Consider the following 23,454-nt stretch of genomic DNA (forward strand, 5'->3'; position numbering starts at 1 on the left):
CACGATGTAACAGCAGAATAGTGACTGCAGCTCCGGAGGTGACTGGAGGATAAGACATGATGTAACAGCAGAATAGTGACTGCAGCTCTGGAGGTGACTGGAGTAGTTATCGTCTGGAGATATCTTGCATTTCTCTCATTCTGAATCTCTTTACGGTAATTTGCAGCGCAGGAGCGGGTGCGGCGCCCCCTGGTGATGAGGACAGGTATTGTCTCTGTGCCTGGTGTTCCTGGTGATCTGTGATCCTGTAACCTGTGGGTGATCGGGGGGATCTATAGTTGCTGGTGGTCGTGTGTCTCCACCTCCCGGGGGTCCGTGTCCAGTAACCTCAGACTCTTCATTTTCAGCCTCATCTTCCCCTGATCCATTAACCATTTCTTCCCTCCCGTCCGTTCTCATTTTCAGAGCCGCTCGTCTGTCGCATGATCGCCTGTGTGTGCCGCCCTCATGTGTGACCACCTGTCCGGGCCCTTCAGCTCATTGCACGGGGCCCTCACATAAAAGCTGAGGTTGGGGCACAGTTCATGTTGAGGCTGTTCCTCGCAGGCCCCGGCTGTTCCTCGCAGGCCCCGGCTGTTCCTCGAGGGCCCCGGCTGTTCCTCACAGGCCCCGGCTGTTCCTTGCAGGCCCCGGCTGTTCCTCGAGGGCCCCGGCTGTTCCTCACAGGCCCCGGCTGTTCCTCGCAGGCCCCGGCTGTTCCTCGAGGGCCCCGGCTGTTCCTCACAGGCCCCGGCTGTTCCTTGCAGGCCCCGGCTGTTCCTCGAGGGCCCCGGCTGTTCCTCGCGGGCATCGGCTGTTCCTCGCAGGCCCCGGCTGTTCCTCGCAGGCCCCGGCTGTTCCTCGAGGGCCCCGGCTGTTCCTCGCGGGCACCGGCTGTTCCTCGCTGGTTTCTCGGTCTCTGATCTTCTCTCTCCATTTCCAGTAAGAATCGGTACTCGGTGGCGTATGCTGGACAGAAGCCATGGCTGCTGAACGCCACTGTGGAGGAGAACATTACATTTGGGAGCCCATTCAACAAACAGAGGTGAGGACCGGAGGTCGGAGCTGCCGCCTGCGCCCAGTGTAAGCCTCACACACCGCCAGATAGTACCGCCGAGTAATACTGCAATCTGTGTGCCTCCTCTGTTCCGCCCGACGCCTCCAATACATACAGTGATGAGGTCGGCCGCACGCGCTCTGTTAATTCAGTCATGTGTGCTTTCTGAGGTCGGCCACCAGCTCTCGGTGAGGTTGGCCTTGGTTGGTTGTGTGCACTCGGTGAGGTCCGCTGTAGGCACTAGGTGAGGTTGGCCATGCTCGCTTGATGAGGTTGGCCGTGTGAGCTCGGTGAGGTCGACTGTAGGCACTAGGTGAGGTTGGCCATGCTCGCTTGATGAGGTTGGCCGTGTGAGCTCGGTGAGGTCGACTGTAGGCACTAAGTGAGGTTGGCTGTGTACGCTCGGTGTGGTCGGTCATTTGCGCTCGGTGTGGTCGGCCATTTGCTCTCGGTGAGGTTAGCTGTAGGCACTAGGTGAGGATGGCTGTAGGCACTAGGTGAGGATGGCTGTAGGCACTAGGTGAGGATGGCTGTAGGCACTAGGTGAGGATGGCTGTAGGCACTAGGTGAGGTTGGCTGTAGGCACTAGGTGAGGATGGCTGTAGGCACTAGGTGAGGATGGCTGTAGGCACAAGGTGAGGATGGCTGTAGGCACTAGATGAGGATGGCTGTAGGCACTAGGTGAGGATGGCTGTAGGCACTAGGTGAGGATGACTGTAGGCACTAGGTGAGGATGGCTGTAGGCACTAGGTGAGGATGGCTGTAGGCACAAGGTGAGGATGGCTGTAGGCACTAGGTGAGGATGGCTGTAGGCACTAGGTGAGGATGACTGCAGGCACTAGGTGAGGATGACTGTAGGCACTAGGTGAGGATGGCTGTAGGCACTAGGTGAGGATGGCTGTAGGCACAAGGTGAGGATGGCTGTAGGCACTAGGTGAGGATGGCTGTAGGCACTAGGTGAGGTTGGCTGTAGGCACTAGGTGAGGTTGGCTGTAGGCACTAGGTGAGGATGGCTGTAGGCACTAGGTGAGGATGGCTGTAGGCACTAGATGAGGATGGCTGTAGGCACTAGGTGAGGATGGCTGTAGGCACTAGGTGAGGATGGCTGTAGGCACAAGGTGAGGATGGCTGTAGGCACTAGATGAGGATGGCTGTAGGCACTAGGTGAGGATGGCTGTAGGCACTAGGTGAGGATGGCTGTAGGCACAAGGTGAGGATGGCTGTAGGCACTAGGTGAGGATGGCTGTAGGCACAAGGTGAGGATGGCTGTAGGCACTAGGTGAGGATGGCTGTAGGCACTAGGTGAGGACGGCTGTAGGCACTAGGTGAGGATGGCTGTAGGCACTAGGTGAGGTTGGCTGTAGGCACTAGGTGAGGTTGGCTGTAGGCACTAGGTGAGGTTGGCTGTAGGCACTAGGTGAGGTTGGCTGTAGGCACTAGGTGAGGTTGGCTGTAGTCACTAGGTGAGGATGGCTGTAGGCACTAGGTGAGGTTGGCTGTAGGCACTAGGTGAGGTTGGCTGTAGTCACTAGGTGAGGTTGGCTGTAGGCACTAGGTGAGGTTGGCTGTAGGCACTAGGTGAGGTTGGCTGTAGGCACTAGGTGAGGTTGGCTATAGGCACTAGGTGAGGTTGGCCGTGCGCGCTCAATGAGGTTGGCTGTAGGCACTAGGTGAGGTTGGCTGTAGGCACTAGGTGAGGTTGGCTGTAGGCACTAGGTGAGGTTGGCTGTAGGCACTAGGTGAGGTTGGCTGTAGTCACGAGGTGAGGATGGCTGTAGGCACTAGGTGAGGTTGGCTGTAGGCACTAGGTGAGGTTGGCTGTAGTCACTAGGTGAGGTTGGCTGTAGGCACTAGGTGAGGTTGGCTGTAGGCACTAGGTGAGGTTGGCTGTAGGCACTAGGTGAGGTTGGCTATAGGCACTAGGTGAGGTTGGCCGTGCGCGCTCAATGAGGTTGGCTGTAGGCACTAGGTGAGGTTGGCTGTAGGCACTAGGTGAGGTTGGCTGTAGGCACTAGGTGAGGTTGGCTGTAGGCACTAGGTGAGGTTGGCTGTAGTCACTAGGTGAGGATGGCTGTAGGCACTAGGTGAGGTTGGCTGTAGGCACTAGGTGAGGTTGGCTGTAGTCACTAGGTGAGGTTGGCTGTAGGCACTAGGTGAGGTTGGCTGTAGGCACTAGGTGAGGTTGGCTGTAGGCACTAGGTGAGGATGGCTGTAGGCACTAGGTGAGGTTGGCTGTAGGCACTAGGTGAGGTTGGCTATAGGCACTAGGTGAGGTTGGCCGTGCGCGCTCAATGAGGTTGGCTGTAGGCACTAGGTGAGGTTGGCTGTAGGCACTAGGTGAGGTTGGCTATAGGCACTAGGTGAGGTTGGCCGTGCGCGCTCAATGAGGTTGGCTGTAGGCACTAGGTGAGGTTGGCTGTAGGCACTAGGTGAGGTTGGCTGTAGGCACTAGGTGAGGTTGGCTGTAGGCACTAGGTGAGGTTGGCTGTAGTCACTAGGTGAGGATGGCTGTAGGCACTAGGTGAGGTTGGCTGTAGGCACTAGGTGAGGTTGGCTGTAGTCACTAGGTGAGGTTGGCTGTAGGCACTAGGTGAGGTTGGCTGTAGGCACTAGGTGAGGTTGGCTGTAGGCACTAGGTGAGGATGGCTGTAGGCACTAGGTGAGGTTGGCTGTAGGCACTAGGTGAGGTTTGCTATAGGCACTAGGTGAGGTTGGCCGTGCGCGCTCAATGAGGTTGGCTGTAGGCACTAGGTGAGGTTGGCTGTAGGCACTAGGTGAGGTTGGCTGTAGGCACTAGGTGAGGTTGGCTGTAGGCACTAGGTGAGGATGGCTGTAGGCACTAGGTGAGGTTGGCTGTAGGCACTAGGTGAGGTTGGCTGTAGGCACTAGGTGAGGTTGGCCGTGCGCGCTCAATGAGGTTGGCTGTAGGCTCTTGGTGAGGTTGGTCATCGTGGGTTGTAATAATCATTAGACTGGTTAATGATGCAACATTATTTTATTCCTTAACCCCTTTAGCGCTGAGGGTGGTTTGCACGTTAATGACCGGGCCAATTTTTACAAATCTGACCACTGTCAATTTGAGTTAATACCTCTGGAGCTTCAACTGATCCCCCCTTATTCTGAGACTGTTTTTTCGTGACATATTGTACTTCATGATTGTGGTAAAATTTCTTCGATATCACTTGCGTTTATTTGTGAAAAAAACAGAAATTTGGTGAAAATTTTGAAAATTTCTCAATTTTCAAAATTTGAATTTTTATGCCCTTAAATCAGAGCGATATGTCACACAAAATAGTTAATAAATAACATTTCCCACATGTCTACTTTACATTATCACAATTTTGGAACCAACATTTTTTTTTGTTAGGAAGTTATAAGAGTTGAAAATTGACCAACTATTTTTCATTTTTACAACAACATTTGCAAAACCATTTTTTTAGGGACCACATCACATTTGAAGTCACTTTGAGGGGCCTTTATGACAGAAAATACCCAAAAGTGACACCATTCTAAAAACTGCACCCCTCAAGGTGCTCAAAACCTCATTCAAGAACTTTATTAACCCTTCAGGTGCTTCACAGGAATTTTTGGAATGGGGAAGAAAAAAATTAACATTTAACTTTTTTCACAAAAATGTTACTTTAGACCCAATTTTTTTATTTTTGTTAAGGTATCAGGAAAAAATGGACCCCAAAATTTGTTGTGCAATTTCCCCTGAGTAAGCAGATACCCCATATGTGGGGGAAAACCATTGTTTGGGTGCACGACAGGGCTCAGAAGGGAAGGAGCGCCATTTGACTTTTGAATGTAAAATTTGCTTGAATAATTAGCGGACGCCATGTTGTGTTTGGGGAGCTCCTGATGTGCCTAAACAGTGGAAACCCCTCACAAGTGACACCATTTTGGAAACTAGAACCCTCAGGGAACTTATCTAGATGTGTGGTGACCTCCTTGAATCCTCAGGTGCTTCACAGAAGTTTATAACATGGAACTGTGAAAATAAAATTTTCACATTTTTCCCACAAAAATGTTTTTGAGCCCCCAGTTTTGCATTTTCATAAGGGTAATAGGATAAATTGCACCATGCAACTGGTTGTGCAATTTCTCCTGAACACGCAGATACCCCATATGTGGGGGAAAACCACTGTTTGGGCGCACGTCAGGGTTCAGAAGGGAAGGAGCACCATTTGACTTTTGAATGTAAAATTTGCTTGAATAATTAGCGGACGCCATGTTGTGTTTGGGGAGCTCCTGATGTGCCTAAACAGTGGAAACCCCTCACAAGTGACACCATTTTGGAAACTAGAACCCTCAGGGAACTTATCTAGATGTGTGGTGAGCTCCTTGAATCCTCAGGTGCTTCACAGAAGTTTATAACATGGAACTGTGAAAATAAAATTTTCACATTTTTCCCACAAAAATGTTTTTGAGCCCCCAGTTTTGCATTTTCATAAGGGTAATAGGATAAATTGCACCATGCAACTGGTTGTGCAATTTCTCCTGAACACGCAGATACCCCATATGTGGGGGAAAACCACTGTTTGGGCGCACGTCAGGGTTCAGAAGGGAAGGAGCACCATTTGACTTTTTGAATGTAAAATTTGCTTGAATAATTAGCGGACGCAATGTTGTGTTTGGAGAGCCCCTGATGTGCCTAAACAGTGGAACCCCCCCCCCCAAGTGACCCCATTTTGGAAACTAGACCCCTCAGGGAACTTATCTAGATGTGTGGTGAGAACCCTGAACCCTCAGGTGATTCACAGAAGTTTATAACATGGAGCCGCGAAAATTAAAAAAATCAAACTTTTTCCACAAAAATTATCTTTTAGCCCCAAATTTTTTATTTTCACAAGGGTAAGAGGAAAAAATGAAACCTAAAAATTGTTTTGCAATTTCTCCTGCATACGCCAATGCCCCATATGTGGGGAAAATACACTGTTTGGGTGCACGGCAGGGTTCAGAAGGGAAGGAGCGCTGTGTGACTTTTTGAACACAAAATCGGCTGGAATCAAGAGCGGACGCCATGTCGCGTTTGGAGAGCCCCTGATGTGCCGAAATAGTGGAAACCCCCCACAAGTGACCCCATTTTGGAAACTACACCCCTCAAGGATTTTATCAAGGGGTATAGTGAGCATTTTAAACCCAGAGGTACGACACAGAATTTGATAACATTAGGTCATCATATTGAATAAGTTGTCATTAGTCTTGAGCGCAAGTGCTCGCTACTTGAGTTTGCATCGGGTACTCAGGTATGCACCATGTATCGCACGTGCTGGAGTGACATGCTCGAGTCCCCACCCGCATGTTTCACGGTTATTAGACACCCAAAAAAAACCATGCGTGGATCGCTCGTGCATGGCAGGCAATCCCCGCAAGGTTTTTTTGGGCCGCGAAGCATATGGGGCAGAGGCTCGAGCACCCGCAATACTCGGTGCATACCCGAGCACCCGATGCAAACTCAAGTAGCGAGCACTTGCGCTCAACACTGGTCGCCATATTGTCATCATTTTTTAACCCTAATCCCAACCCTAATACAACCCCAACCCTAACCCTAGCCCAACCCTAACCCTAACACCACCCGAACCCCAACCCTAACCCTAGCCCAACCCTAACCCCAACCCTAACTCTAGCCCAACGCTAACCCTAACACCACCCAAACCCCAACCCTAACCCTAGCCCAACCCTAACCCCAACCCTAACTCTAGCCCAACGCTAACCCTAACACCACCCTAACCCTAGAGTTTATTTTTTACGCCGTTCCTCGTGCGGTATAAGTGATTAGGCGACTTTATTCTTCGGGTCGGTGCGATTACAGCGATACCAGATTCATGTTGGGTTTTTATGATTGACAGCTGTCACACACTAAAAGACCCTTTTTTTGTTGTTGCAAAGACTAGTTTTTGCATAATCATGTTTTGAGAGCTATAATTTTTCCATATTTTGGCCGATAGTCATGTGACGGCTTGTTTTTTGCGGGACAAGTTGACGTTGTTATTGATACCATTTTCGGGCACGTGACATTTTTTGATCGCTTTCTATTCCGATTTTTGGGAGGCAGAATAAACAAAAACCACCAATTTCGGAATTGTTTTTTTGGGTTTTTTTTATGCCGTTCCGCGTGTGGTAAAATTGATAATTCCGCGTTATTCTTCGGGTCAGTATGTTTACCGCGGTGTCACATTTATATCTTTTTTTATGTTTTGGCGCTTTTACACAATAAAATCTATTTTCTAGAAAAAATAATTTTTTTTGCATCGCTTTATTCTGAGAGCTATAACTTTTTTATTTTTCGGCTGATGGAGCTTTATGGCGACTTGTTTTTTGTGGGACAAGATGACGTTTTCAGCGGTACCATTTTTATTTTGATCGTGTGTTATTCCATTTTTTGTTTGGCGATATGATGATAAAGCATTGTTTTTTGCTTCGTATTTTATTTTATTTTTTTACCGTGTTCACTAAGGGGGTTAACTAGTGGAACAATTTTATAGGTCAGGTCGTTCCGGATGCGGCGATACCAAATATGTGTACTTTTATTGTTTTATTTTTATTTTTTTCATAATAAATAAATATTATGGGTACAATATATTTTTATTTTTGGGGGGATTATTTTTTTCATTTCTTTTTTTTTTTTTTTTTTATATTTTTACAATTTTTTTTTTTTTTTCTGGCACTTTTTTTTTTACTTTTACACATTGTCCCACTATGATCGGCTGTATAACATAGAGAGCAGCAGCTCCCTTTGTCATGCAGCCTGTCAGATCTGCACACAGGTGAGACATTACTTTGGTCACGCACTGCGCGTGACCAAAGTAACGTCCTGCCTCCTGGTGACCCGGATGTTGTCATGACAACATCGGGTCGTCATGACAACATCCGGAAGCCGCTGCAGACATCTCTGGAGGCCAGAGAGGAGGTGAATATCTCGCTTACCTCCCCCCTTGCCCCCGCAGTGCTGCGATCGACTTTAATCGCAGCATTGCGGGGTTTAATGTGCAAGGAGAGGTGCAGGACTGCTCCCTGCACATAGCACCGGGTGTCAGCTGTGACAATCAGCTGACACCCAGTGGCGATCGCCCCGCACCGCTTGTGTGTGGGCGCGATCGCATTATGCGTAATAGTACGTAGCTGGTCCATAAGTCCCAGGGCGCAGCTACATACTATTACTGACGTCATCGGAAAGGGGTTAAAACCATGGCCAAAATACATTGCCTCCAGTCCACAAGATCCCCTCCCCGGGGCGGTAGTCCCACTGCCCCCGTACCAGGCGATGCTCAGTCTCTCAACTTTTGGTTAGCCCATAGTTTTCGTATCTCCAGCCAGTATAGTCTGTAGTCACAGTCCACGATCCTCCAGACGACAGATAACACGATAGAAGCAAAAGAAATCTAATAGCAACAGTTCACCACATCCAGACGACTGATCCCACAACTGTAGCACGTTTATCCTGCCCCGCTTGCAATCAATTTCCAAACTCCATAGGCCATCCATCCATCCATGGGCTCCAGGACCTCAGCTTAGGTCTTCACCTCTCTACTTCACTTCCCCAACTCTCGGATTAAACATGTGGCTTCTTTTCCTACTTTCTACTGGGATCAGCCCCTCGAATGGGTAAAAGTGTTCACACCCTCCCCTTAAATATTTGCTTTTAGCTGAAAGAATGAAGAATATCCCAGAAGCCCATAACTTGGGACTGCATGTGAGACTCCCTGTGGTGATTGCTTCCCTGGGTCTACTATCCCCATCCACACAATGGGACTTGCAGCTGTTAATGGAATTATTAATGGGATGATTGAGTTCCTTGACTACCATTCTTGGGTCTGGCCTTATGTGTACATAAGATCCAGCATGCACGTCTTCCTCTGCTTTCTGTCACTGAATGGAAGCATTGATTCCTGAGGCTAAACTGATGAGCACCCGAATGTCTAATTAAACACAACAATAAGATTGATATAACCGGTGCTCCGTGCTGTAAAAAGTCTGCATCCGTTAGAGCCGTGGACTCTGCTCTATGTGCATTGGTCCCATAATCTTTAGTAAGTGGCAGGAGGCAGAGGTTCTCAAACTGGAGATGTTCATCAATATCTGAGGTGTCCTCATTGAACTGTGGTATATCCCGGTACCTTAAAGATGCAGGCCCCTCTCTCCTGTTATCCAATGTCCTCTGCACTGGAGCGAGTGGGGGTTACTGCTACATGCACACCCAGATATTTCCTTAGCACTCCGTGGACCCCTCTTCTAGTGCGTCCAGCATCCTCCTCAACTCGGTTGATCCTCCGCCATCTGGCGATGTCCCTCATCTACGTCTGAACTGACCTCCTCATGTGGTTGCTCACGGTCCAAATCGTTCAGGCATTGCATTAGGGTCGCCAGATTGTCCTCTGGCAACCACTCTAGCTCTCTCTCAGCTTCTCCTTCTTGAGCCTCTTGTAGATGGTGTGAAGAATAGCACCAGAAAGATCCCGCAGAATTCCATCGCTGCCACCACTTGTGATGAATGGCAGCAGAGAGATCCTGCAAAATCCCACGGCTGCCACCACTTGTGAACCGCCTGACATCACAATTACGTCAGACGGAAAACGTGATATAGATCTGCCCTTTGCACCAACGTGATGTTCCGGACTCCTCGGGGACGTGTAAGGTCAGATTGGTACAGTTCTACACAGACACCCCTGTCCACACGGGTGCAGGAAAGCATCGGGAATGAAAAGAGGTGGCCCACTCAGTCACTGACGTGGCACCACACTCGCTCACACCCTTAACAGGCTGAGAGGCTCCTTCACTAGCTCCAGTGAAGCAGAACATTGTAGGCCTGGTAGAGCTGCCACCAGTTTCTGTTAGATATGAGTCCCTGGTCCATTAACAGGAATTATATCGGGCCAAAAACCCGCCCCGGTAGCATAAGGATTAAGCCGAACAACAGATGTGTGGGTTGGTGGATCGAGGTAAAAGAGCAGCCCAAGGTTAAATTATATATTTAATCGCCTTAAGGGCACACTAGACAATACACTATATACATAAGGGTTATACATACATAATGGTCAGAGATGCAAACACAATAGTAGTGGTACAAAAGATAGAAGCAGATATTAAGAGTCAGTTATCAGTCAGATGGAAGGCCTGGCTTGCGGGGGGAGGGTCTGCCAAATGGGAGGCTTGTGGTCCCCTTTGTTGCAGGACTTCTCCCACACGACATGTCGTCACGACCTCCCAGGAAAAAAGACACGGAGCTAGGGCTGCTGGAGCTCTTAACCCCTCTGGGTCACCCGCTCTCCTGCCCCGTGGCTGGACCTTAATCTCCACAACTGGCCTCTCTCAGCTAAAAACTGCAAGAACTAAAATGGGCTATACTTCCTTAATGGACAGTCCTAGGGAGCCGATTCTGGTGTCATCGGATCTAGTCGGGCCCCTGCTACGCGTGAAGACCAAATACCGTGCCCTAGAGGTTTCCGAAAGGCTGTGCCGTGTATCTCCCTATCCCATGTTCGGGTGGTTCCAAAAATCTATTTGGTGTATCACTGGGATGTATCGTATTCCTATAACTCGGTATTGAATTATACCTGTCTGACACAAAGGATATGCCGCATGGCTGGGGTCCACAGGGGGCCTTCCTGTAGCAGCTGCACAGCTGCTGGTGCAGGGTTTTGTCACTCACTGTCCCTCTGCTCCCTCCCTTCTGCTTTAGCTGCCGAAGTGTCAGATTACAGCTGTACACTGTAGATCTGTATAATCACCCGCCAAACAGGGCATACTGATTGACATGGGATTATATCTTCAGTATTCTTCACACTTCCCCCCCTTTAAAGGGTGCGTGGGGGAACACCGGGTCGGGATAAGCCGTCAGCATTGCCATGGCCCTTTTTGTGGCGAAGGGCGAAGTGGTACTGTTCCAGCGTAGCAACCTCCCATTCGTGCCGGATACGGTGTGTAACCAGCTGAGGGGGTTGTGGTCTGTTTCCATGGTCAATTGGCGTCCGTTCAAGTATGGCTTCAGACACTGCAGGGCCCACACAATTGCCAGACATTCCTTCGTTATCGTGGAATAGGCCACCTCCCTCGGCAGGAGCTTCCGGCTCAGGTACAAAACAGCGTGTTCGTGGCCCGTAGTGTTGACCTGGCTGAGCACAGCACCAAGGCCAAAGTCACTGGCGTCGATCTGCACTTCAAACGACCTCGTGAAGTCGGTTGCCTGTAGTACCGGGGAGCTAGAAAGGGTGGTCTTCAGTGCCCGGAAGGCTGTCTCACAGTTGTTTGTCCAATCGACTGCGGAGGGCAGCTCCTTCTTGGTGAGGTCCGTCTAGGGCTTCGCCAGACTACTATAGTGAGGGACGAACCTCCTATAGTACCCGTCAGTGCCCAGGAAGGACATCACCTGTTTCTTGGTCCTGGGGGGAGGACCAGAAAGCGATGGCATCCACTTTCCCGGGCTCTGGCTTTAGAGCTTCCACACCTACCCAGTGTCCCAGGTAGTGGACCTCACTCATACCCAGTTGGCACTTTTCCGGCTTAATGGTCAAGCCTCCCCGTTGGATCCGCCCGAGCACCTGCGCTATGTGCTCCAGGTGATCCTCCCAGGTGGGACTGAAGATGGCAATGTCATCCAGGTACGTGGCAGCGTACCCTCCGAGTGCCTTGAGCCGTGTGTTGACCATCCGCTGAAAAGTGGCAGGGGCATTCTTCATGCTGAATGGCATCGCCGTGGACTCTTACAGTCGTCACCGCTCAGTAACTTTCCCTTGTATACTGTCCAGAGATAAGTGGTTCCACTGTTGCCACCACTTGTGAAGATCTGAGGTTGTGGGTTGTAATAATCACCTAGGCAGGTTAACGTTGTAACAATATTTTATTCCTTACATCCATGATGTTACAGCAATTCCAGGTAAAATGGCCAAAATCCATTCCCCCCCCCAGTCCACAAGATCCCCTCCCCGGGGCAATAGTCCCACTGCCTTTGTGCCAGGCGATACTCTCTGTCTCCCAACTTTTGGTTGGCCCACAGATTTTGTATCTCCAGCCAGTATAGTCTGTAGTCACAGTCCACACTCCTCCAGACGACAGATAACACGGTAGAAGCAAAAGGAATCCAGTAGCAACAGTCCTTAAGAAAGTTCATCAAATCAAGACGACAGCACGTTTATCCAGCCACGCTTGCAATCAATTTCCAAACTCCATAGGCCATCCATCCATCCATGGGCTCCAGGACCTCAGCTTAGGTCTTCACCTCTCTACTTCACTTCCCCAACTCCCAGATTAAACATGTGGCTTCTTTTCCTCCTTTCTCCTGGGATAGAAGCTCAGGTATGCAGTAGCAACAGTCCTTAAAAAAGTTCATCAAATCCAGACGACAGTTCCCACAACTATAGCACGTTTATCCAGTCCAGTCGGCAACCGATCTCCAAACTTGGGCTCCAGGACCTCAGTCTAGATCTTCTCCCTTCGACGTCATTACACCAACTCCTACAAAAACACATGGCTTAATTGTCCTCCCTTTAGCTCAAAGAATGAAGAATATTCCAGAAGCCCATCACCTGGGACTGCATGTGAGACCCCCTGTGGTGACTTCTCCGGTGGGTCTACTATCCCCATCCACACAATGGGACTAGTGGCTGTTAGAACAATGGAGTGATTGATTTCCTTGATTACCAATCTGGGATCTGGCCTTATATATGCATAAGATCCATCCTGCACATCTTCCTCTGCTTTCTGTCACTGGATTGAAACATTGATTCCTGAGGCTTAACTGGCGAGCAAGCGAATGTCTAATAAAACACAGCAATAAGATTGACCTAACCGGTGCTCCGTGATGGAAAAATTCTGCATCCCTTAGAGCCGCGGACTGCGCTCTATGTGCATTGGTCCAATAGTCTTTAAAATAAGGCCAGCTCCTCACAGTGAGGTCGGCCGTGCGTGCTCGGTGAAGTCGGCTGTAGGCGCTCGGTGAGGTCGAACTTAGGTGCTTGTTAAGGTCCAGTGAGCGGGTGCTTGGTGAGGTGGGCCACGCTTGCTCGGTGAGGTGGGGCGCACTCACTCTGTAAGGTGGGGCGCGCTCACTCGGTGAGGTGGGGCGTGCTTGCTCTGTGAGGTGGGCCACGCTCGCTTAATGAGGTGGGCCTCGCTTTGTGAGGTGAAGCGCGCTCTCTCGCTGAGGTGGGGCACACTCGGTGAGATGGGGCGCGCTTGCTCGGTGAGGTGGGGAGCGCTCGGTGAGGCAGGCCATGCTCGCTCTGTTAGGCGGGCCCCGCTCGCTCGGTGAGGCGGGACCCTCTAGGTGAGATGGGGCGCACTTGCTTAGTGAGGTCGGTTCTGCACTCACTCGGTGAGGTGGACTGCGCTCGCTCGGTAAGGTCGGCGCCGCGCTCGCTCGGTGAGGTGGACTGCGCTCGTTCGGTGAGGGGGGGCGCGCTCGCTCGGTGAGGTGGACTGCGCTCGTTCGGTGAGGGGGGGCGCGCTCGCTCGGTGAGGTGGACTGCGCTCGTTCGGTGAAGGGGGGCGCGCTCGCTCGGTGAGGTGGACTGCGCTCGTTCGGTGAGGGGGGGGCGCGCTCGCTCGGTGAGGTGGACTGCGCTCGCTCGGTGAGGTGGACTGCGCTCGTTCGGTGAGGGGGGGCGCGCTCGCTCGGTGAGGTGGACTGCGCTCGTTCGGTGAGGGGGGGCGCGCTCGCTCGGTGAGGTGGACTGCGCTCGCTCGGTGAGGTGGACTGCGCTCGTTCGGTGAGGGGGGGCGCGCTCGCTCGGTGAGGTGGACTGCGCTCGCTCGGTGAGGTGGACTGCGCTCGCTCGGTGAGGTGGACTGCGCTCGTTCGGTGAGGGGGGGCGCGCTCGCTCGGTGAGGTGGACTGCGCTCGCTCGGTGAGGTGGACTGCGCTCGCTCGGTGAGGTCGGCGCCGCGCTCTCCTCTACACACACAGGTTATTTCACTGTGACGCTTTCTCATCTCTGACCCCTATAGATATAAAGCTGTGACCGACGCCTGCTCCCTACAGCCGGACATCGACCTCCTGCCTTTTGGGGATCAAACAGAAATAGGAGAAAGGGTAAAGTGATCCCGGCTGATGTGAGCCCTGATCATGTGCACATCTCTCCACAGCCATTATACCGCCATCATACATCCCCACCATACTGCTCCCTCCACACATCCCCCAGGAGCCGGCGGTGATAAATGTCCGACCTCTGGTCATATAAATGTTTATCAGCCAATGTCACATTATTCAGCGAGTTCTCCGCTTGTCCTGAGATCTCGCCCTCCATAAATACTGACACCCGGGCTAAATACACCCTCGATGTTTGCATTCCAGCACCCTGGCGGGGTCATTAATTATGGCGTGCAAATTGTTTTGACTCATTCAGTGAGAACATTTCATCAGCGTCTGATCTCAGGGGCGCAGGGACTTGTGCAGTGACGTCTGATCCCGGGGCGCAGGGACTTGTGCAGTAACGTCTGATCCCGGGGTGCAGGGACTTGTGCAGTAACGTCTGATCCCGGGGTGCAGGGACTTGTGCAGTGACGTCTGATCCCGGGGTGCAGGGACTTGTGCAGTAACGTCTGATCCCGGGGTGCAGGGACTTGTGCAGTGACGTCTGATCCCGGGGTGCAGGGACTTGTGCAGTGACGTCTGATCCCGGGGTGCAGGGACTTGTGCAGTGATATCTGATTCCGGAGTGCAGGAACTTGTGCAGTGATATCTGATCCCGGGGTGCAGGGACTTGTGCAGTGACGTCTGATCCCGGGGTGCAGGGACTTGTGCAGTGACGTCTGATCCCGGGGTGCAGGGACTTGTGCAGTGATATCTGATTCCGGGGTGCAGGGATTGTGCAGTGACGTCTGATCCCGGGGTGCAGGGACTTGTGCAGTGACGTCTGATCCCGGGGTGCAGGGACTTGTGCAGTGACGTCTGATCCCGGGGTGCAGGGACTTGTGCAGTGATATCTGATTCCGGGGTGCAGGGATTGTGCAGTAATGTCTCGCCCCGGGGTGCAGGGACTTGTGCAGTGATGTCTGGCCCCGGGGTGCAGGGACTTGTGCAGTGATGTCTGATCCCGGGGTGCAGGGACTTGTGCAGTGATATCTGATCCCGGGGTGCAGGGACTTGTGCAGTGACGTCTGATCCCGGGGTGCAGGGACTAGTGCAGTGACGTCTGATCCCGGGGTGCAGGGACTTGTGCAGTGATATCTGATTCCGGGGTGCAGGGATTGTGCAGTGATGTCTGGCCCCGGAGTGCAGGGACTTGTGCAGTGATGTCTGATCCCGGGGTGCAGGGACTTGTGCAGTGACGTCTGATCCCGGGGTGCAGGGACTTGTGCAGTGATATCTGATCCCGGGGTGCAGGGACTTGTGCAGTGACGTCTGGCCCCGGGGTGCAGGGACTTGTGCAGTGACATCTGGCCCCGGGGTGCAGGGACTTGTGCAGTGATGTCTGGCCCCGGGGTGCAGGGACTTGTGCAGTGACGTCTGGCCCCGGGGTGCAGGGACTTGTGCAGTGATGTCTGATCCTGGGGGTGCAGGGACTTGTGCAGTGATATCTGATCCCGGGGTGCAGGGATTTGTGCAGTGACGTCTGGCCCCGGGGTGCAGGGACTTGTGCAGTGATGTCTGATCCCGGGGTGCAGGGACTTGTGCAGTGATGTCTGATCCTGGGGGTGCAGGGACTTGTGCAGTGATGTCTGATCCCGGGGTGCAGGGATTTGTGCAGTGACGTCTGATCCCGGGGTGCAGGGACTTGTGCAGTGATGTCTGATCCCGGGGTGCAGGGATTTGTGCAGTGATGTCTGATCCCGGGGTGCAGGGACTTGTGCAGTGATGTCTGATCCCGGGGTGCAGGGACTTGTGCAGTGATGTCTGATCCCGGGGTGCAGGGACTTGTGTAGTGACGTCTGGCCCCGGGGTGCAGGGACTTGTGCAGTGATATCTGATCCCGGGGTGCAGGGATTTGTGCAGTGACGTCTGGTCCCGGGGTACAGGGACTTGTGCAGTGACGTCTGGCCCCGGGGTGCAGGGACTTGTGTAGTGACGTCTGGCCCCGGGGTGCAGGGACTTGTGCAGTGACGTCTGGCCCCGGGGTGCAGGGACTTGTGCAGTGACGTCTGGCCCCGGGGTGCAGGGACTTGTGCAGTGACGTCTGATCCCGGGGTGCAGGGACTTGTGCAGTGACGTCTGGCCCCGGGGTGCAGGGACTTGTGCAGTGACGTCTGGCCCCGGGGTGCAGGGACTTGTGCAGTGACGTCTGATCCCGGGGTGCAGGGACTTGTGCAGTGACGTCTGATCCCGGGGTGCAGGGACTTGTGCAGTGACGTCTGATTCCGGGGTGCTGGGACTTGTGCAGTGACGTCTGATTCCGGGGTGCAGGGACTTGTGCAGTGACGTCTGATCCCGGGGTGCAGGGACTTGTGCAGTGACGTCTGATTCCGGGGTGCTGGGACTTGTGCAGTGATGTCTGGCCCCGGGGTGCAGGGACTTGTGCAGTGACGTCTGATTCCGGGGTGCTGGGACTTGTGCAGTGATGTCTGGCCCCGGGGTGCAGGGACTTGTGCAGTGACGTCTGATTCCGGGGTGCTGGGACTTGTGCAGTGATGTCTGATCCCGGGGTGCAGGGACTTGTGCAGTGACGTCTGATCCCGGGGTGCAGGGACTTGTGCAGTGACGTCTGATTCCGGGGTGCAGGGACTTGTGCAGTGACGTCTGATCCCGGGGTGCAGGGACTTGTGCAGTGACGTCTGGCCCCGAGGTGCAGGGACTTGTGCAGTGACGTCTGATTCTGGGGTGCAGGGACTTGTGCAGTGACGTCTGATTCCGGGGTGCAGGGACTTGTGCAGTAACGTCTGATCCCGGGGTGCAGGGACTTGTGCAGTGACGTCTGATTCCGGGGTGCAGGGACTTGTGCAGTGACGTCTGATTCCGGGGTGCAGGGACTTGTGCAGTGACGTCTGATTCCGGGGTGCAGGGACTTGTGCAGTGACGTCTGATTCCGGGGTGCAGGGACTTGTGCAGTGATGTCTGGCCCCGGGGTGCAGGGACTTGTGCAGTGATGTCTGGCCCCGGGGTGCAGGGACTTGTGCAGTGACGTCTGATTCCGGGGTGCAGGGACTTGTGCAGTGATGTCTGATCCCGGGGTGCAGGGACTTGTGCAGTGACGTCTGATCCCGGGGTGCAGGGACTTGTGCAGTGACGTCTGATTCCGGGGTGCAGGGACTTGTGCAGTGACGTCTGATCCCGGGGTGCAGTGACTTGTGCAGTGACGTCTGGCCCCGAGGTGCAGGGACTTGTGCAGTGACGTCTGATTCCGGGGTGCAGGGACTTGTGCAGTGATGTCTGATCCCGGGGTGCAGGGACTTGTGCAGTGACGTCTGATCCCGGGGTGCAGGGACTTGTGCAGTGACGTCTGATTCCGGGGTGCAGGGACTTGTGCAGTGACGTCTGATCCCGGGGTGCAGGGACTTGTGCAGTGACGTCTGGCCCCGAGGTGCAGGGACTTGTGCAGTGACGTCTGATTCTGGGGTGCAGGGACTTGTGCAGTGACGTCTGATTCTGGGGTGCAGGGACTTGTGCAGTGACGTCTGATTCCGGGGTGCAGGGACTTGTGCAGTGACGTCTGATTCCGGGGTGCAGGGACTTGTGCAGTGACGTCTGATTCCGGGGTGCAGGGACTTGTGCAGTGACGTCTGATTCCGGGGTGCAGGGATTTGTGCAGTGACGTCTGATTCCGGGGTGCAGGGACTTGTGCAGTGACGTCTGATCCCGGGGTGCAGGGACTTGTGCAGTAACGTCTGGCCCCGGAGTGCAGGGACTTGTGCAGTGACGTCTGATTCCGGGGTGCAGGGACTTGTGCAGTGACGTCTGATTCCGGGGTGCAGGGACTTGTGCAGTAACGTCTGGCCCCGGGGTGCAGGGACTTGTGCAGTGACGTCTGAGTCCGGGGTGCAGGGACTTGTGCAGTGACGTCTCCTCTATCTTGTCTCCCAGGGGATCAATCTCAGTGGCGGTCAGCGGCAGCGGATCTGTGTGGCGCGGGCAATGTACCAGAACACCAGCATCGTATTTCTGGTAAGACGGTGGGTGTCCTGCACCGTGTGGTGTTCTGCACCGTGTGGTGTCCTGCACCGTGTGCACCGTGTGGTGTCCTGCACCGTGTGGTGTTCTGCACCGTGTGGTGTCCTGCACCGTGTGGTGTTCTGCACTGTGTGGTGTCCTGCACGGTGTGGTGTCCTGCACCGTGTGCACCGTGTGGTGTTCTGCACCCTGTGCACGGTGTGGTGTCCTGCACGGTGTGGTGTCCTGCACCCTGTGCACGGTGTGGTGTCCTGCACGGTGTGGTGTCCTGCACCCTGTGCACGGTGTGGTGTCCTGCACGGTGTGGTGTCCTGCACCGTGTGCACCGTGTGGTGTCCTGCACCGTGTGGTGTTCTGCACCGTGTGGTGTCCTGCACCATGTGGAGTCCTGCACCGTGTGCACCGTGTGGTGTCCTGCACCGTGTGCACCGTGTGGTGTCCTGCACCGTGTGGTGTTCTGCACCGTGTGGTGTCCTGCACCGTGTGCACCGTGTGGTGTTCTGCACTGTGTGGTGTCCTGCACGGTGTGGTGTCCTGCACCGTGTGCACCGTGTGGTGTTCTGCACCCTGTGCACGGTGTGGTGTCCTGCACGGTGTGGTGTCCTGCACCGTGTGCACCGTGTGGTGTCCTGCACCCTGTGCACGGTGTGGTGTCCTGCACGGTGTGGTGTCCTGCACCGTGTGCACCGTGTGGTGTCCTGCACCGTGTGGTGTTCTGCACCGTGTGGTGTCCTGCACCATGTGGAGTCCTGCACCGTGTGCACCGTGTGGTGTCCTGCACCGTGTGCACCGTGTGGTGTCCTGCACCATGTGGAGTCCTGCACCGTGTGGAGTCCTGCACCGTGTGCACCGTGTGGTGTCCTGCACCATGTGGAGTCCTGCACCGTGTGCACCGTGTGGAGTCCTGCACCGTGTGGAGTCCTGCACGGTGTGGTGACTGCACCATCGCGCCCTTCCATTCTGTAGTGCGGCGGTGCAGGGCCTCGGGGGCATTTCCACCTGACATCCGCCACTTCCTCCTAGGACGATCCGTTCTCGGCTCTGGACATCCATCTTAGCGATCATCTGATGCAGGACGGGATCCTGAAGTTCCTACAGGAGGATAAGAGGACGGTGGTGCTGGTGACCCACAAGCTGCAGTACCTGACGCACGCCGACTGGGTAACCACAGATCCGGAGCAGCGCTCACAAAACTGAGGGGAAACCGAACATATCCTCCAAGTGTTCCAGGAGGATCTGTGTGAACATATCCCAAACCCTCCGCTGTTCATAAAATCCCAGCCTGTCATTGTAACCGGCCCCCGGTCTACACCGATACATTGTAACCGGCCCCCGGTCTACACCGATACATTGTAACCGGCCCCCGGTCTACACCGATACATTGTAACCGGCCCCCGGTCTACACCGATACATTGTAACCGGCCCCCGGTCTACACCGATACATTGTAACCGCCGCCCGGTCTACACCGATACATTGTAACCGGCCCCCGGTCTACACCGATACATTGTAACCGGCCCCCGGCCTACACCGATACATTGTAACGAGCCCCCGGTCTACACCGATACATTGTAACCGGCCCCCGGTCTACACCGATACATTGTAACCGGCCCCCGGTCTACACCGATACATTGTAACCGGCCCCCTGTCTACACCGATACATTGTAACCGGCCCCCGGCCTACACCGATACATTGTAACGAGCCCCCGGTCTACACCGATACATTGTAACCGGCCCCCGGTCTACACCGATACATTGTAACCGGCCCCCGGTCTACACCGATACATTGTAACCGGCCCCCTGTCTACACCGATACATTGTAACGAGCCCCCGGTCTACACCAATACATTGTAACCGGCCCCCGGTCTACACCGATACATTGTAACGAGCCCCCGGTCTACACCGATACATTGTAACCGGCCCCCTGTCTACACCGATACATTGTAACCGGCCCCCTGTCTACACCGATACATTGTAACCGGCCCCCGGCCTACACCGATACATTGTAACGAGCCCCCGGTCTACACCGATACATTGTAACCGGCCCCCGGTCTACACCGATACATTGTAACCGGCCCCCGGTCTACACCGATACATTGTAACCGGCCCCCTGTCTACACCGATACATTGTAACCGGCCCCCGGCCTACACCGATACATTGTAACGAGCCCCCGGTCTACACCGATACATTGTAACCGGCCCCCGGTCTACACCGATACATTGTAACCGGCCCCCGGTCTACACCGATACATTGTAACCGGCCCCCTGTCTACACCGATACATTGTAACGAGCCCCCGGTCTACACCGATACATTGTAACCGGCCCCCGGTCTACACCGATACATTGTAACGAGCCCCCGGTCTACACCGATACATTGTAACGAGCCCCCGGTCTACACCGATACATTGTAACCGGCCCCCGGTCTACACTGATACATTGTAACCGGCCCCCGGTCTACACCGATACATTGTAACGAGCCCCCGGTCTACACCGATACATTGTAACCAGCCCCCGGTCTACACTGATACATTGTAACCGGCCCCCGGTCTACACCGATACATTGTAACCGGCCCCCTGTCTACACCAATACATTGTAACGAGCCCCCGGTCTACACCGATACATTGTAACGAGCCCCCGGTCTATACAGATACATTGTAACGAGCCCCCGGTCTACACCGATACATTGTAACGAGCCCCCGGTCTACACCGATACATTGTAACGAGCCCCCGGTCTACACCGATACATTGTAACCAGCCCCCGGTCTACACTGATACATTGTAACCGGCCCCTGGTCTACACTGATACATTGTAACCGGCCCCCGGTCTACACCGATACATTGTAACCGGCCCCCATTGTAACCGGCCCCCTGTCTACACCAATACATTGTAACGAGCCCCCGGTCTACACCGATACATTGAAACCGGCCGGCCCCCGGTCTACACCAATACATTGTAACGAGCCCCCGGTCTACACCGATACATTGTAACGAGCCCCCGGTCTACACCGATACATTGTAACCGGCCCCCAGTCTACACCAATACATTGTAACGAGCCCCCGGTCTATACAGATACATTGTAACGAGCCCCCGGTCTACACCGATACATTGTAACGAGCCCCCGGTCTACACCGATACATTGTAACGAGCCCCCGGTCTACACCGATACATTGTAACCAGCCCCCGGTCTACACTGATACATTGTAACCGGCCCCCGGTCTACACCGATACATTGTAACGAGCCCCCGGTCTACACCGATACATTGTAACCAGCCCCCGGTCTACACTGATACATTGTAACCGGCCCCCGGTCTACACCGATACATTGTAACCGGCCCCCTGTCTACACCAATACATTGTAACGAGCCCCCGGTCTACACCGATACATTGTAACGAGCCCCCGGTCTATACAGATACATTGTAACGAGCCCCCGGTCTACACCGATACATTGTAACGAGCCCCCGGTCTACACCGATACATTGTAACGAGCCCCCGGTCTACACCGATACATTGTAACCAGCCCCCGGTCTACACTGATACATTGTAACCGGCCCCTGGTCTACACTGATACATTGTAACCGGCCCCCGGTCTACACCGATACATTGTAACCGGCCCCCATTGTAACCGGCCCCCTGTCTACACCAATACATTGTAACGAGCCCCCGGTCTACACCGATACATTGAAACCGGCCGGCCCCCGGTCTACACCAATACATTGTAACGAGCCCCCGGTCTACACCGATACATTGTAACGAGCCCCCGGTCTACACCGATACATTGTAACCGGCCCCCAGTCTACACCAATACATTGTAACGAGCCCCCGGTCTATACAGATACATTGTAACGAGCCCCCGGTCTACACCGATACATTGTAACGAGCCCCCGGTCTACACCGATACATTGTAACGAGCCCCCGGTCTACACCGATATATTGTAACCGGCCCCCGGTCTACACCGATACATTGTAACCGGCCCCCCGGTCTACACCAATACATTGTAACGAGCCCCCGGTCTATACAGATACATTGTAACGAGCCCCCGGTCTACACCGATACATTGTAACGAGCCCCCGGTCTACACCGATACATTGTAACGAGCCCCCGATCTACACCGATACATTGTAACCGGCCCCCGGTCTACACCGATACATTGTAACGAGCCCCCGGTCTACACCGATACATTGTAACGAGCCCCCGGTCTACACCGATACATTGTAACCGGCCCCCGGTCTACACCGATACATTGTAACGAGCCCCCGGTCTACACCGATACATTGTAACCGGCCCCCGGTCTACACTGATACATTGTAACCGGCCCCCGGTCTACACCGATACATTGAAACCGGCCCCCGGTCTACACCAATACATTGTAACGAGCCCCCGGTCTACACCGATACATTGTAACGAGCCCCCGGTCTACACCGATACATTGTAACCGGCCCCCGGTCTACACCGATACATTGTAACCGGCCCCCGGTCTACACCAATACATTGTAACGAGCCCCCGGTCTATACAGATACATTGTAACGAGCCCCCGGTCTACACCGATACATTGTAACGAGCCCCCGGTCTACACCGATACATTGTAACCGGCACCCGGTCTACACCGATACATTGTAACGAGCCCCCGGTCTACACTGATACATTGTAACCGGCCCCCGGTCTACACTGATACATTGTAACCGGCCCCCGGTCTACACCGATACATTGAAACCGGCCCCCGGTCTACACCAATACATTGTAACGAGCCCCCGGTCTACACCGATACATTGTAACGAGCCCCCGGTCTACACCGATACATTGTAACCGGCCCCCGGTCTACACCGATACATTGTAACCGGCCCCCGGTCTACACCAATACATTGTAACGAGCCCCCGGTCTATACAGATACATTGTAACGAGCCCCCGGTCTACACCGATACATTGTAACGAGCCCCCGGTCTACACCGATACATTGTAACGAGCCCCCGGTCTACACCGATACATTGTAACCGGCCCCCGGTCTACACCAATACATTGTAACGAGCCCCCGGTCTACACCGATACATTGTAACCGGCCCCCGGTCTACACCAATACATTGTAACGAGCCCCCGGTCTACACCGATACATTGTAACGAGCCCCCGGTCTACACCGATACATTGTAACCGGCCCCCGGTCTACACCAATACATTGTAACGAGCCCCCGGTCTACACCAATACATTGTAACGAGCCCCCGGTCTACACCGATACATTGTAACGAGCCCCCGGTCTACACCGATACATTGTAACGAGCCCCCGGTCTACACCGATACATTGTAACGAGCCCCCGGTCTACACCAATACATTGTAACGAGCCCCCGGTCTACACCGATACATTGTAACCGGCCCCCGGT

At 54.0% G+C, this 23,454-nt stretch overlaps 1 protein-coding gene across 10 annotated transcripts in view; it reads left to right on the forward strand.

Moving 5' to 3' along the window:
- Nucleotides 1-23,454, forward strand: part of ABCC9 (ATP binding cassette subfamily C member 9) — a 138,825-nt gene that overhangs the window by 60,068 nt on the left and 55,303 nt on the right. For 8 of the 10 annotated variants that reach the window (XM_073650547.1, XM_073650546.1, XM_073650550.1 and 5 more), the window contains 5 exons: nucleotides 167-205; nucleotides 923-1,024; nucleotides 13,982-14,066; nucleotides 17,991-18,071; nucleotides 19,101-19,238. In XM_073650547.1, the coding sequence (XP_073506648.1) occupies nucleotides 167-205; nucleotides 923-1,024; nucleotides 13,982-14,066; nucleotides 17,991-18,071; nucleotides 19,101-19,238 (445 nt within the window). The remainder of the gene's footprint in view (nucleotides 1-166; nucleotides 206-922; nucleotides 1,025-13,981; nucleotides 14,067-17,990; nucleotides 18,072-19,100; nucleotides 19,239-23,454) is intronic. The other 2 variants (XM_073650549.1, XM_073650555.1) reach the window with 1 other exon arrangement.

Source organism: Phyllobates terribilis, unplaced genomic scaffold, assembly GCF_046119375.1.
Source record: "Phyllobates terribilis strain yellow unplaced genomic scaffold, ASM4611937v1 Scaffold_10__3_contigs__length_209671492, whole genome shotgun sequence".
In the NCBI taxonomy this organism is placed as follows: Eukaryota; Metazoa; Chordata; class Amphibia; order Anura; family Dendrobatidae; genus Phyllobates; species Phyllobates terribilis.